The sequence below is a fragment of the Pundamilia nyererei genome, unplaced genomic scaffold, assembly GCF_000239375.1.
Source record: "Pundamilia nyererei isolate P.nyererei 1_Seehausen unplaced genomic scaffold, PunNye1.0 scaffold00030, whole genome shotgun sequence".
Classification (NCBI taxonomy): Eukaryota; Metazoa; Chordata; class Actinopteri; order Cichliformes; family Cichlidae; genus Pundamilia; species Pundamilia nyererei.
Window position 1 is genome coordinate 2,760,339 of NW_005187431.1, and position 14,893 is coordinate 2,775,231.

At 41.2% G+C, this 14,893-nt stretch overlaps 1 protein-coding gene across 1 annotated transcript in view; it reads left to right on the forward strand.

Annotated features, from left to right (window-relative positions):
• The window catches only part of col16a1 (collagen, type XVI, alpha 1), a 77,738-nt gene extending 66,061 nt beyond the window's left edge, over positions 1-11,677 (forward strand). The window contains exons 48-69 of the mRNA XM_005728844.2: positions 2,292-2,345; positions 2,439-2,492; positions 2,612-2,665; positions 2,742-2,786; positions 2,889-2,942; positions 3,031-3,066; positions 3,153-3,215; positions 3,292-3,363; positions 3,491-3,544; positions 3,703-3,747; positions 5,680-5,724; positions 5,951-6,004; positions 6,123-6,176; positions 6,277-6,327; positions 6,746-6,835; positions 6,951-6,986; positions 7,115-7,159; positions 9,018-9,212; positions 9,464-9,527; positions 9,717-9,893; positions 9,981-10,058; positions 11,027-11,677. Coding sequence (XP_005728901.2) covers positions 2,292-2,345; positions 2,439-2,492; positions 2,612-2,665; positions 2,742-2,786; positions 2,889-2,942; positions 3,031-3,066; positions 3,153-3,215; positions 3,292-3,363; positions 3,491-3,544; positions 3,703-3,747; positions 5,680-5,724; positions 5,951-6,004; positions 6,123-6,176; positions 6,277-6,327; positions 6,746-6,835; positions 6,951-6,986; positions 7,115-7,159; positions 9,018-9,212; positions 9,464-9,527; positions 9,717-9,893; positions 9,981-10,058; positions 11,027-11,220 — 1,614 coding nt within the window. The 3' untranslated portion in view covers positions 11,221-11,677. The remainder of the gene's footprint in view (positions 1-2,291; positions 2,346-2,438; positions 2,493-2,611; positions 2,666-2,741; positions 2,787-2,888; positions 2,943-3,030; positions 3,067-3,152; positions 3,216-3,291; positions 3,364-3,490; positions 3,545-3,702; positions 3,748-5,679; positions 5,725-5,950; positions 6,005-6,122; positions 6,177-6,276; positions 6,328-6,745; positions 6,836-6,950; positions 6,987-7,114; positions 7,160-9,017; positions 9,213-9,463; positions 9,528-9,716; positions 9,894-9,980; positions 10,059-11,026) is intronic.
• Positions 11,678-14,893: the final 3,216 nt, after the last annotated feature.

The following is a 14,893-nucleotide window of genomic DNA, read 5'->3' on the forward strand; positions in this document are numbered from 1 at the left end:
GAAGGCCTATGTACCCTCTTGCTTATTTGCAATAAGAGGTTATGCAATGGATTTGTTTTGTCTGTTTGTTTGACGGAATGCTCAAAAGGTTATGGATCAAATTGCATAAGTTTTACTAGAGCTGATGCTTGGCCCAACTTAAACGGGATAACATTTTGCAGGAAAGTTCACATCATACCTTTACAAACTTTACATATAATGTTCACTCCTTAATAAAGGTAAAATTGATTACATCTTCTGTGCAAAAGTGGAGGAGTAGGAGTACAAGTACCTCAAAACTGTACTTAAGTACAACATTTGAATCAATGCAGTCGAGCTGCTTCCCAACACTGTCCTAAAGCTGCGAACCAATTTTCTATTTGTTTACTTATTGGTCTTTTCCTCTGAATTGTGGAACCTCCCACTTTTAAATCAAAGCCACCCTTGTTTATTCCGTCTTGCGCCATCTCCCCATCCCCGTGTCCTTTTCTCTGTGGCTCTTTAATGAAAGTTATGTCAGATGAGGAAACGATTTGGTTCTCTCTCTCTCTCCAGTTGTTCAATTATTCCCCCATCTAAGTGATGGAGAGTTGCACTGCTGTGCGGACACAGCCCTCCCCTTCCCCTTTTCTCCTCATACAGATTTATTGCTTTAGGAGAATAGAGATGCTAAATGAGTGAGCCGTGTGAGCACTGCATGGAGTCCATTTGTGGTGTAGTATCGCTTTATAGCAGGTGTTAGCCTCTGCTGTGTGCAGCAGTGTGTCTGTTTGTGTTGTTTGTGAGAGGGAGGGAGAGTAGTGTTACCCTGCTGTTGAAAACGCTGCTTTTATTCAGTAGTTAAGAAGTTCCTGACAATGACGGGAAACCAATCACAGGGTTTCGTCTTGGCTCGATGTAGGCTTTTGCAGGTGTAGATTATGAACAGCGGTAAGCACGATCAGAGTATAAACTAAAGGTAATCAGGCAGTTGCCTAATTGGGAGGTAGTTTTCTCTCATTTCTGACCATTTGCTTTACAAACTGTCTATTTTGCCAAGGTAAAGGAAATCCCAGCTGGCGAACTGTCAGACACTGTGTAATAACCGATCATAAGTTCTCTCATATTAAATGTACAGTAAGTAATGAGAGCAGTGTGTATTCATGAATCACACTGAGGCAAAAGTACCGACTTGAGACTCTGGAGTCTTCTGTTGGATCTGTGTGATGTCAAAGAGGCGGTCGTCTCAGGCATGCAGCTTGACCCCACAGCTCGACCCCACATATAGGGTAGCCAATCAAAAGAAAGTTAGCTTAAAGAAAGAAATACTAATAGAGCTTGTTTCTGATGGAAAATGAGCTTAGTGGGCTGCACAAGCTATAAGATAAATATGGGTTATTTTTAGAGCCCAACTGATAAATGGTTTTTAAGATCAATACCGATATTAGATCATTTCAAATCGATATATCGGCTGATATTTTTAACATGAATTTTCTAAATAATCTTGTTTTACTGTCACAACAAGTTGTGGATTACTCCTTTATGCTCAACTGGCATCAGCTGGTTGTTGTGTTTGTGACGTTCCAACCATACATACAGGGAAGGTGGAGAGTAACCTCTGGTGGACAAAATATGCAACATCATAACTAATACCATGGTTGAAGAGTGTTTAGTTTGCCTTTACTTTTTAATTTTTATTTGTCAGTCTTGATATTGATATTGATATTAGCAAATCGCTAATATCGGCTAGTATATCAGTCTGAATGTCATTATTTTGAATAGATTATTGCGAGTCATGTAAACCTGTACTAATAGAGAATAAAGCGACCAAGAAATACTTTGATTTCAAATGTCAACAGATAACGAAATATAGCTTTTCTATGATTTCCTGTTGTTCATAACATGTCATTTTATTGTTGCTGGTGTCAGCTATTTGTTTGTTTTTTTAATGTGCTACAGCTGGTGTCTAAAAGCTTTTGTAAGTTCAAATTTCCACCTGAAACATGGAGGATGGGATTTCAAGGCAAGTGTCTGGATAATATGTTGAGTAAATTTTAAAAAGTTCCAAAGAAATCTCTTTATATATGTATTTATAATGATTTTCTCCCGGGTGTCACCACCTCAGAGCTAAAGCCTCATGGAGGTATAGAGCCGAGGACAAAATCAAATAGGGAGTCTCATGGGGATGTGATCCAAGCTAGTTAGCCTTTTCCACTCTTTGATATTGACTTACCCTGTCACTTTTATTTCTGCCAGGGGAGCCTCTCTCGCAGACATACATATCACATCCTCTTCTTCATTTTCTAATCCTTCTTCCCTCCTGTCACATTCAGGGTCAACAGGGTGAGCGAGGGTCAGATGGCCTCCCGGGAATGAAGGGTGATCAGGCAAGTATCACACAATCATTCTGTCTCACATTATAGCATGGAGAAAAAATAAGTGCTGTCCATATTTGATTGATTCTGTGATCTCTACTTTAGGGTCCTTCAGGGACGCCTGGGTACCCAGGAACCATGGGCCCTCCTGGACTGCCTGTAAGTCACTCTGACTGCTTGATTATGAAGAAACAGTAGCACTGACATCATCCTGACAGCTGGGGGGTGATACTGACATGTCAGCAGACACTAATTTTCTGCCTTTATTTATTTATCAGGGACTCAAGGGCGAACGTGGAAGCCCAGGAACTGCTGGCCTAAAAGGAGAATCAGTAAGGGATTGCATCAACACTGTCCTGGACGCTTGTGTTGGATATATTTGGGCTAAAACTTTCCTCCCTTTTGCAGGGGCCTCCTGGTAACCCTGGATATCAAGGACAAGCTGGATTGCCGGTCAGCATTTCATCATAAATTTAGCTTGTCAATATTTAGGATCCGGCTTTTTCATTTATGATTTCTAAGTTTAATAACTGGGTGAACATTGTGCGTCTGTAGGGCATTAAAGGAGACAGTGGACCAGCAGGGCCTGCTGGTGCTAAGGGGGATCAGGTATGCACTATAAAACACAAAGACACATAGACCTAACAGACAGATCCAGTACTACCCATTACCAGTGTGTTTCTCTTTATATTTTAAGGGCTTCCAAGGACAACCAGGCTTCCCAGGACCACCTGTATGTAAATCTTTCAGTCCACGAAAGCAGCCATTTGTTCTTGATGTTACTGTTGAGACTTTCTGTATCACTGTGTGTGAATTTAGGGACCACCAGGTCCTGCCGGCAAAACTGGAAGGGAAGGGCTTCCTGGGCTCAAAGGGGAAAAAGTGAGTACAAAACACACATTTAGCTGTTTCAGTTTTTGTTCGCACTTCAAATTGGACTGAAAATCTCTACTTCTAGGGCAACGACGGCACTCAAGGCCCTCAAGGATCAAGTGGACCACCCGGTTCAACCGGGTCGCCAGGGTTGATGGTATGTGCATTATTTCTTTTTTATTTTTTGCACTCTATAATCTAAGTATGACCCTTTCTGACCTACCTGTGAACTCTATGCTGTTATGAGTACTTATCTGTCCTCTCTTATCTTGCAATATTAAAAGGGGCCCCGTGGCATTGACGGAATTGACGGAAAAGATGGGAAACCAGGACTGCGGGTAGGTCACATGCATGAATCAGATGGGTGGTCTGCCCACACATGCAACGTACACACAAACACACAGTATATAATGAAAAAAAAAAAGCAGTGATGAGGAAAGATGTGGCTGTAATAGCTGATCTTTGGCACTGGCTCTTTTTATTTTTGTCTCATCAGGGAGAAACAGGGCCTCCAGGCCCAGCAGGACCCCGGGGAATGCCCGTGAGTATTCCCTCCTCTAATCAGAATGAACAGTATCTTTTCATATTGTACAAAAATCATGTTGTTATTAATAAAATCTTGCATCAACTTGATCTTGGTTGTTCAGATTTAAAACACTGAAACAGTTGCAGAGAATGAATTCTTTAATGTAACTGTGCAGAGAATTAAGGCTGGCTCATTATTAATGTTCAAATTTATGTGGCTTTAATTTTTTAATAAAAAAGATTGTAATTTATGACCCATCAGTTATTCATGAATTGCCCTCCTTACTGGTACACTCTTTCATGGATTGTAATTGGATTACAATTATATTGTTTAACATTAAAAAACCCTTCAATTTACTATTTACTATAAAATGTTACCTTGAGATTCATTTTTATACAGATAGAATATCCATCCTGGTAACATCGCTTGAAGTTAATGGTTGTGTTTTATGTCTTTTTTCCACACACGTGCATTTTCCACAGTATGTTTTATTTTGTCCGTACTCGAACTGACTATATCCCAAAACTACCTGGAATATTGTTTCCTTAATTCAGTTCACATCAAGTCATAAGTCATCTCAGTGTGCTTAGCAGGTACCAGACAGCGTGTGCAGCGTCCCCCCTTAAAGGACAACGGAGAGAGAAAAGTTCAATAGGCTACTGCTAATTAGCAAATTAGCAGTAGGTGATTTAGTGAGTTAAAGTCGTCAGCTAAGCTGTGTCAGCAGCAATATCTAAGTGCACAAGTGCTCATTAAGTGATGCTGTAAATGTAAATGCCTTTTTCCTCTCAGCGTTAACATCAGAAATTAATCTAATTATTTCTTCAGCATATAAGCAGCCATCAGAAGATACAGTAGGCACACTGTGGTCTTTAAAGGATAGATGTGATCAACAATTATCAGGCTGTGGTGTTTAAAAGATGCTCAGTTGGGGTGCTAAGAGCTCCAGAGTTTACCAAGAAAATATCTCCCACCACTGAACCACCGTTATAAGACAGGATGGATCAATGCTTTTATTTTGTTTTTGCCAAATTTCCACCCTAACAAACAAATGTCATGACTGTCGTCTTCTATTGTCCAAATTTGGTGAGCCTGTGTGAATTATAGACTCGGTTTCCTGTTCTTAGCTGACAGGAGTGGCAGCCAGTGTAACCGATCTGTTTCAGTGTTGTGCTTTCAGAGATGTCCTCCTGCAAGCCTTGGTTGTAACAAGTTTTTTTGTTTTGCTTTTTTTCTTCTCGTTACTGTTGCCTTCCAATCACGCTCTCTGACCGTTCATCTCTGACCTCTGGCATCAACCAAGCATTTTTGCCGCTCACTGATTATTTTCTCTTTTCTTTCAACCATTCTCTGTAAACGCTAGAGATGGTTGTGTGGGTGAAAATCCAAGAAGATCAGCAGTTTTTGAAATACGCAGGGCCAGCCTGTCTGGCACCAATAACCGCGCCACGTTCAGTCGTGCTCGGTTTGAACTTTAAATGCACTGAGTTTCTATCATGTGATTGGAACAGATGTACCTAATAAAGTGACCAAGTTGCTCTGGGTTTGCCCTATGCAAATTAACTGACAGCGTGACTCGCGATATTTTGCTTCCCCTCAGCCATGTTGGAGCAGCACAGTCTTTACCGACTCTTGTTAAGGATGTAGATGTTACTCGTAATGTAACCAAATCTAAAACCTCTAACCTTCGTACCTCCTCCTAAGATCTCCCTAACTTTCTGTCTTGTATAGCAGCGCAGCTTCGCTCCACTGGAGACATGACTAGCTGTCTGTCTCCCTCCAGTTCTCCTTTTTTTTTATTCCTCTCTCACCATATCACAGTTTGTGTTCTACCCAAGAGCAGGTGTTCAGGATTTTCAAAGACATGCCTGTCTCTTCTTTTGGCTGCTTTGACTTTGTGAATTTTTATACTGTACCAATCTCATTCTCTTTGATGTCTCTCCTCAGGGATTCAAAGGGAAAACCGGCCACGTTGGCTTTCCCGGACAGAAGGTTAGCCAGCGACTCGCTGCTTTACCGTGTCTGCCACATTTACACCGTCTTTCTTCTGCATGAAACCAAATTGTTTTTATCAAGCTGATCATTACAATGAAAGTCTGTTTTTTGGGGAGTTTTTTGTTGGTTTGCTAACTTATTCTTTTGAATCTCCCAAAATCAGAGTCCTGCATTCTTATCGTGCTTCCTTTAGTTCATATTCATAAGTTTCTTATCCCTGCAGGGTGAAGCCGGACCCACAGGTCCACCCGGGCCACCTGGCAGACCGGGACATGAGGTGACTATTTTGCTTTACATCTTTCCTCCAACTTGATTATAAAGCACATCAGTAATCTATGCATGGAAGCTGAAAGTGCGAGTTGGCATACATCACAGTCAGTTTGTGGCCTTTCCAGGGTGATCCAGGTACGCCAGGACCTCAGGGGAGACCTGGACCTCCGGGCCACCTTGTAAGTTCACTTCCATTTCAAACATATACATTCATCATGTTGCAATATTTCAGTGTGTTAACAAGCTAGACGTCACAAATCTATTTGCTTTCCTCATCAGGGCTCTACAGGTCCATCTGGACCTCCAGGACCTCCAGGCCCATCAGGAGTGGTGAGAGAGAGAATCTCTCAAATATCATGATAACTATTTAGTTAAACAAGAGCTGAATGATTGAGTGTGAATAAATGCATCTTTAACAATCCCATAGAGGAGAATGGGTCGACAGTATAGTCAGAGAAATATAAACAAGTGAGCAAAGCGAGTAATATTTACACTGACTGTGATCGTGGAAAATAACTGCAGAAAAGAGAAGTAAAAAGACATAAAGTAGAGTAGTATCTTATTTTCCACAACTGTTAATTAATGCGTCAGTAGAAAGTGGGAACGTTATGTGTTGGTGGGTCTGTATTGTTGGCGTATGCCTGCGTGAGGGAAGTGGAAATGAGGCACTATTGAAATTCTGTCCTGCTGCCAAACATGCAAATAATAGAAGAGAATCTTCTCCATTTTTTTCTCCCTGGTTAACTAGGGTATAAAAGGAGATAAGGGCCAGGATGGAGAGAGGGGTCTCCCAGGGATGCCAGGATCTCCAGGGCCACCGGGGCACCCGGGGCCTATGGTTGGTACTTTTCTAAAATGACCCTATCTACATTTAATTAAACATCATTCAGACTGCCAACATTTCTCACTTAAATTGTTTTTTTTTTTTTCCCTTGCTTTGACCCTGTCTTCAGGGTGAGCCAGGGAGCGATGGTTCTCCTGGAAAAGATGTGAGTAATGTCTGGGTGTGGTGTTGGCCCTCTTTTTAAAGTATAATGGAGGCAGACTGACAGATTATGTTGCGCATATTTCTTTCCTTCATTGATACTTGTTTTTCTGTTTTGTTTTCTTTTGACAGGGAGTGGCAGGTGTGCCAGGGGACAATGGGCAGTCAGGGCAAAAGGTAAGAGACGACTCTTCAGTGCAGTATTCTAGAAATGTGTGTGTTTGTGTGTGTGTGCCTCCTCAAGGTGAAGCTCAGCCATCCGTCTCCTCTGCGGACCATCTGAACGCAGTGAGATCCACCCTTTTCCTGTTCCCTTTAGCCCACGGAGACTAATACCGGCACACTACAGTGCTGAACATGCTCGCTGCCCCCCTCCCACATCTCTGCTCAGTCAGCACTCGCACTTAACACAGTCATCAGATCACTAACCCTCCGACCCCTCTGCTGAAACTCTCATTCCTTCTCCCTTCACTTCACCCTTCTCCAAACTGGCAGATGGCTGCCCGCTAACCTTCTGTAGCTGCAGTACTGAGCCTGTTGGATGTAGCCTGAGACGCAGGCTTTACAGTAGGTGGGTACAGTGATAAAGTTATTCTTCTGCCGCTGGGATAATGCTATTAAGCATGAGGGGAGATGCTAGATGAGGCTATTTGTCACGCTGACAGGACGGCATTGTCAGGGTTTTTAGCCGCACAGAAAAGGAGAACAGAGGAGAAAGACAAGAACGGACTCTTCTATTCTTCTCGCTCCTCTCTGTTTCAAGAGCCGCCTGTCTGCCGCTGATGTGTAAACATTAGACGTCCATTATGGGCTGCTTTGTCCTCGATAAATCACTGTCGCTAATGTAGTGGGCCTGTTTTTGAGTGTATTTACACAACCTGAGTGCTGAGCACCACAGTGTGGAAAGTGATACAGATGTAGTCAAAAGCCGTCTTACAGGGCTTAATTCAGTTATTAATATTGTCTGTATTTGTACAGTAGGTTTCCTAAATTGGCGAAATAGTTATATTCAGCAGCACGGTGGAACGGTGGTTAGCACTGTTGCTGCACAGAAAGGAGGTCCTGAGTTCAATTCCACCATCAGGCTGTGGTCTTTCTGTTTGGCATTTGCATGTTCTCTCAGTGTTTGAGTGGGTTTTCCTTGGATACTCTGGCTTCCTCCCACAGTCCAAAGACATGCGGGAATAGGTTAATTGATCAATCTAAATTGCCTGTAGGTGTGAATGTGGGAGTGAATGTGAGCGCGAATGTTGTCTGTCTCTGTGTGTTAGCCCTGAGACAGACTGGCGACCTGTCCAGGGTGTACCCTGCCTCTCGCCCAATGACAGCTGGGATAGGCTCCAGCGCCCCCCGCAACCCTGAAAAGGATAAGCGGAAGCGAATGGACGGATGAATCGTTATATTCTTAATGAATACTGTATATAGATAGCAAGTAACACGTTACAGTAAGGCCTGCAACTAAGGGTGTATTTCCTGTGTTTCTAAATGGATTTTCAATGTATTTTATTTTGAAATTACAATGTTAGGTAATGATATTAGGTAAGTACACTGGAATAAAAGGGTAACAAGTCAGTAAATTTTAATATGTAAATAATTTTAAGTACTTCACAAGTAATATTTGAGTACCACATAATTTCTTGGCATTTCTGTGGCAAAACAAACAATATTTCCATATGTTACATTGCAAGTACAGTGAACCTTTCAAGACTCTCGTCGTATAAGCTCCACTCTCGTGGAGTGGCTTAACTTTGCCTAACTTCCAGGTACTTAACAGGAAAGGAAACACTCCTTTGGAAGGTTGGGTTTAAAGAGTGAAAATAAAAATAAAATAAAAATTAATGGCTCCATCGTGATAAGATCACACAGTTCTGCATATTTTGATGCTATTGAGTTGGTAACAGTCCTTATCACATTACTCTTGGTAAAATAAAAGGACAGTACAGTTATAGAACATCCATCATGCACATCAACATAGTGAATATTAAATAAAGGTGTAAAAAGACGTGCATAACCTTTATTTGTCTCTGTGTCTCAGGGTGAGGCAGGGACTCCTGGCCAGAGGGGTCCTCCAGGAGAAAGAGGTAGGCCAGGGCCCCCTGGTGGAGGAGCATATAGTTCCAAGGATGCACAGCCCATGATTGGCCCAGTCGGCCCCAGAGGGGAAAGGGGAAGTCCAGGCTCAGCAGGTGCCCCCGGCCCCCCTGGTCTTCCAGGATCGCCAGGAAATGACGTGAGATGCAGCTTCATTGCACTTTTGTTTTTGGTTTGATTTTTTTGTCTTTCCTCCAACATTTAATCAGCTCCAAATCATGCTATAACCAGGCTGGTTGTGAGAAAAATGAGGAGACTGGCCACAGGCGCTCGCTAGCTCCATCTGTTCTTGTAAATAATGAATTTTTTAATTATCTACCTTGATTAATGTGTGCTCGTCTGGTTTTTGTTTTGGGGTTTTTCCCCCTCTCTGTCTGTCTTCTCAAACAGGCTGTTGTCAATTACGATGAAGTCAAGAACTTCATTCGCCAACAGGTCATTAAGATCTTTGACGGTAAGGACATGTGCAAATGCACTTTGTGTGAATATTTAGTGGGCAAAAAACCACTTTGTACACTAGAGTAGTATTATCTCACGAGATGCATATCTGTGTTTCAAGAATGGTTCTATTTGTCCTTTGGGAAACAGCTGCTCCTTCCTCTGTGGACTTCTTTTATTCACAATGTTTTCTTCTTCTCCCCAGAGAGAATGGCCTATTACATGTCTCGCATGCAGATGCCAGTAGAGATGGTGGCGTCCCCGGGTCGGCCTGGGCCTCCAGGGAAAGATGGAACTCCAGGTAGTCCCGGAACCCCAGGTGCCCCCGGTCTTCCAGGACAGATTGGCCGACAAGGCCGGCCAGGAGGACAAGGACTCCCAGGTGAGGGTGACAGTAATGTCACGTTGTCATAAGCAGACAGTAAGCAGCTTTGTTGCCATGTGGTCATGTGTTACTTTCTTGCCCTAGGACCACGAGGACCGCCTGGAGAAAAAGGAGACAAGGGTGTTGGAGAGATGGGAGATGTAGGCCCTCCTGGAGCACCGGGTAATATACCCCACTCATTCATCATTCATCGTATAGTTCAGTGGCAGCTATTTGCCTCATTAGATTTCTTTCTTCCTTTGCTCACGTTGTGTGACAGCATTTCCATCTGCGCACGCTTTATGTTTATTCTACTGGCTGAAATAGCATAAAGGCTGCTAATTCCTTAGAACTTGCTGTTGATTAGTAAATTGCCAGCACGATGAGGTAATTTTTCATCGTTCTTAAATGGCCTTAATTAAAATCACCAGTCTGATTCTTTCAAGCCAAATTCGCATCTGAGAATCCCTAATCATGATGGAGTTCACTTAGCATGGTGTAAATGAGCAAATTAGCATCTGTGCTCACATTACATGGAGCAGGACGTTGAGCATGGGCTGAAAAAGATGCCGTGCTACTCATGAAGTGATCAAAGTGGGAGTTTAATATCCGTTCATGTTTAATTCAAGTTCCCCCGACAACGGGCACGGAAATAACGTCATCTGTTCGAGATGATGCTTCGTGTTGTGTGCTTGTTTTGTATATTTTTCTGATATGGCGTGCAGATGATATTTGATGACATTACTGATGATTAAATTCATTCGTCTTGTATCCACGCTTTTTTATTTTGGAAGTGTTGTACTTACGGATTTTATATTCTAATATTATACATCCAATAAATCTTTAAAGGGGGATAGCGTTGCATTTAGGAACTCATGTTTTTGCTATTACTGACAAAGCTGATGCCACTCTAATGCTATCTCGCTGGCACTTCTTTTTACAGTACTGTCAATTTGTTGTTTTTCTATAAACCAGTTTAAAGTACCTTTAAAAATATCTTTAGTAAACCAATCTACATTTTTTAAGGAGACGGGGTAAAATCTGGGGTGTTTTGTGCTCCTGGGCAGTTATGTGCTTTGCTCAGCTTGTATAACAGCCTGTGAGGTGTTGACATGATGAATATATTCTCTGTTTTTCCTTTCATGCTGAAGGTGTTCCAGGCCCCCCAGGCTATGGTAAGATGGGACCCCCTGGTCCCGTTGGCCAGCAGGGTGTCCCTGGGATCCCAGGCCCTCCTGGACAACAGGGTTCCAAAGGAAAAGATGGCCGCTGTAATCCCGCAGACTGTATGAGCCATCCAGTAGAATACAGCCCCAAGGGCCCATCTGTCAAGGGCCCCTGGTAAAGGGCTACAGGGGATGGAGGAAAGGGGCAGGGGGGCTGAAGCAAAAAGACTACAAGGAGAAGAAAGAAAGCCAAACACCGTGACCCAAAGTTATTAAGTCTGACCACAAGATGGAATATAGGCACTGCCTTTGTTGTTGAATAGCTAGATTTACCCTCACCGATTTCTTCTATAGTTCTGAGCAAACATCTGCGATTTCTTTCTAAGGGCCTCGCTGGAACTGAGACCTGCAAAGATACACCGGCAGCACATTTTTATTGCATCATTGTTGTTCCCCCACAAAAGCCAATTCGTTGCTTTTATTTCCTGCTCTTATTTTTGGTCTTGGCTCATTTTTTTACATTTTCCTCGCTGTGTTTTATTCCTTTTATATATTTTAAAACAACCCAGGAGAGGTGACAAGAATCACAAACTGCAGTTTCTTCTTCTTCTTTTCTTTAAGATTCTGGTCTCGGCTGTTGTTTTTCTTTTTTTTTCTACTCTTTTTTCTACCTTTTGTTTGTATAAATCTGTAGGAAGAGAATACACACAATTATGTTAGCACTGCTGCCATCTCTCATATCTCTGTTCCTTTCTGACACAATCCCATTCTGAGTGCATCCCATGCATTTCTAATATCCTGTCCCTGTGCTTGAGGTGTGAAGAAACATATTTGAATTTGACTTTTAAGAGAAAATCCCCTGGAAATGTTTTCCAGTTCTATAGAAACAGATGTCAAAAACTTACATTCAAGGAGTATCTGATGGATTGACTGTTTTGTATATATTTATTTTTTATATATATATATATGGTGGCTTTTTATACACTTTCAAATGTTTTGATAAAAAGTATGGCTAGCCCCTTGTCTTTTTTTTATTGTCAATGGTTATCCAGCAATAAAAAGTGCCAAAAAAAGGGATTTTTTTAAGGTCGATAAGCTTTCAAAATGGAATGATGTGTGCAGAAAAAACAGCTTATTTATAAAAAAAAATACTTTTACACAGAAGACACATTGGATTTTGTAATTATGTTGGTAAAGTTCATTTTGTGTCCTCTTTTAATGCCATTATGTTTGGAAATGCAACCACTTTAAAACATTTCCTTCCATTTTGTACTTCAAAGTAGCGGCAAAAGCCATCTGTGTGCTTCACTCTGCCCAGATTTAAGAAGAAGCAGAAAACATGAGCAGCAATTGGGCCCATTTACCACAGGTACTGTAATCCAAGCACAACCACCAAACCCTCACAATCACATAAGGATAACAACATATTCTGAAAAAGCCTCACAAAGTGCTTTTGCAGTGCTACATGTTACTGTATTTTGGGGCTTTATCTGTTATTTTATCATTTTTTTGGTTTTGTTTTTTTATATCTGGAACTCTGTGAAGCTGTGGTCAGACTTTAGTTTTCCACAAAATAACCCAAGGGGAATGTTAAACTGAATTAAATTGCTTTTCAAAAAAAAAGCGTGGTATCATGTGGTCATCATTGTCAACCCTTGTGTTGAGGTGTATTGAGTGACTCCGTGCAGTTGTTTGGTGTCTTTTTGTTCTGCTTTTCTTTATAATTGTCTTCTCCCGCTGTAGTTATCTTGTCATTACACTGACCAGTTGGATTAGGACTTGTAGAAGTAGGAGGAGGTTGTGGTAGATAAATGACGTTTAACACAGTATAAAAGTTTGACGTACGTGTGAAAACCTAAATGGAAATACATATGAGACAAAAACAGTCTTCGCTCAGGAGGTCAATCCCATTGTGTGTGTTCCAGATATGCTTTACTGTAATAGTAGTCTGTTTGTGATCATTGTCACACTGAAAAATGAAGCGGATGCTGATCATATGCTTTCTTGAATCCATTAAAGGACGTGTATTAAACTCGTCCTTTAATGGATTCATAACTTTATCATTTTTAACACCATCTCCAACACCACTGGTTGAAATACAGTCTCAAACCATGACAGCGCCATATTTTACTGATAGAAATGTAGATAATTGTTGTACCTCTCTTGTCATCTGCTCCTCTCCTGACCCTGCTCTTTTGACCAGCTTGTCCAGTTTCCTTAGATTATTATTATTATTATTACTACACACAACACACTATGCCGAGATATGTCAATTTTTTTGGCTAATAGCTATTTGGGAACTGAGCTATTTTATGCATCTCAAATGGTGCTATTTTTTTTTGTTTTTTTGTTTTTTACCTTTTTCAGCTACAAAAATGGGTATGTGTTTTGCTACAGGTTGCTAGTAATAAGGTGCTAAAAAATATATATTGTTCATACAGTGGCTTGAGTTAGCTGTCTTTTTTATGCTTGAATATTTATAGGTCAGTGTTAAGTAGCTTAACAAGTGAAATAGACTGAAGATGAGGGAGGAAACAGCCAACGTCCAAAGGAAAACTTTCAGAAAACCTGGAGAAATATTGGTCAAGACCACTTAAAAACTACCAGAAAGTCTGGCTGTTTTAGATCAAAATGGAAGCAAACCGAGGGATCATTCAAGACTTTTGCACGGTACTGTAGCAACTGTGGCGTTGCCCACCGTTTTTGGACGCACTTGCCACCATGTTGGTTTTGGGCTCAGAAGCAACCAGAACTAAAAAGAAAAAAAAAAGAAAGAAAAAGGTGGGTTGCTATGCTAACAGCTAACACTAATAGCAATGCACAGACACACATCTGTTATTATAACTAGTAAAATACTAGAACGTCATTCAGCAGAAGTGAAGCATAGAATTGTTGGATGGTTCATACTATCAGCAAGTCAAATTAGTCAGAAAATTCACTAAAAATGCGCCAAATGGTTCACTTCAGTTATCGAATTAGTGGATTAAGACTACAATAGCAAACACTAACTGGCTACAGCTGCAGGAGTTGAAGCACTTGTCAGCCTACAGCATCACCATCCAGCTGGATGGACAAAAAAACCCCACCACACACTATCATGTTGAGGTACAAGTTGACACAAAGCAGAACAATATAAAAAAAGACAAAAGTTGTTCTTTTTTTCTTTTTGTTTTGTTTTTTTTAATCGGGTTTATGTATAATGCTACAAAGTTGAGCATTTAAACACGTAAGTCTGTGGAGATTTCAGTCCATTTTTTAGCCAGCCACAAGAGGAACTTGTTTGCAACTTCTGTTGGCTTTTTTGTTTTTAACTTTAGAGGCTGTACCTTGATCTAACACAAGACTTTCAATAGAGAAACTGAGGTTCGTGCACTCTGTCATACTGAACTGTCGATAATGTTGAATTATTATTCCTAAGACTTTAGAAAAAAATAGACCAACTCATAATGTTAAAATGTTAGACATCCCTGAATGCTTCTCACAGTTCTTGCTATCTTTTCCCCCAGGCACAAAGCTATGACATCACAAAAGCAACTGACCTGTCAGTTGCAAATGCTGCCCTTGAGCAATTTTGAATCTGATGTGCGCAGTCTAGTAGTGCTGAATGGTTGCAACTTTTTGCCTCGGTAGTGCAAGATTATTAAAAGATGCTGAACATATGCAGCTTAGGACGCATGGGAGTGTATTTACATGCATACATGGGTGCTCTTAAAGATTTGGAGGAGGACAAATATCAAGAAAAACGAATTGAAATAGATCATTTTCCATTCCCAACATGATACAGAAGAACATTGGCTCTTAGAAAAGGTTCCTCTTTATTAGTCTAGGATTGCCTGAACAGCCAGCAAACAA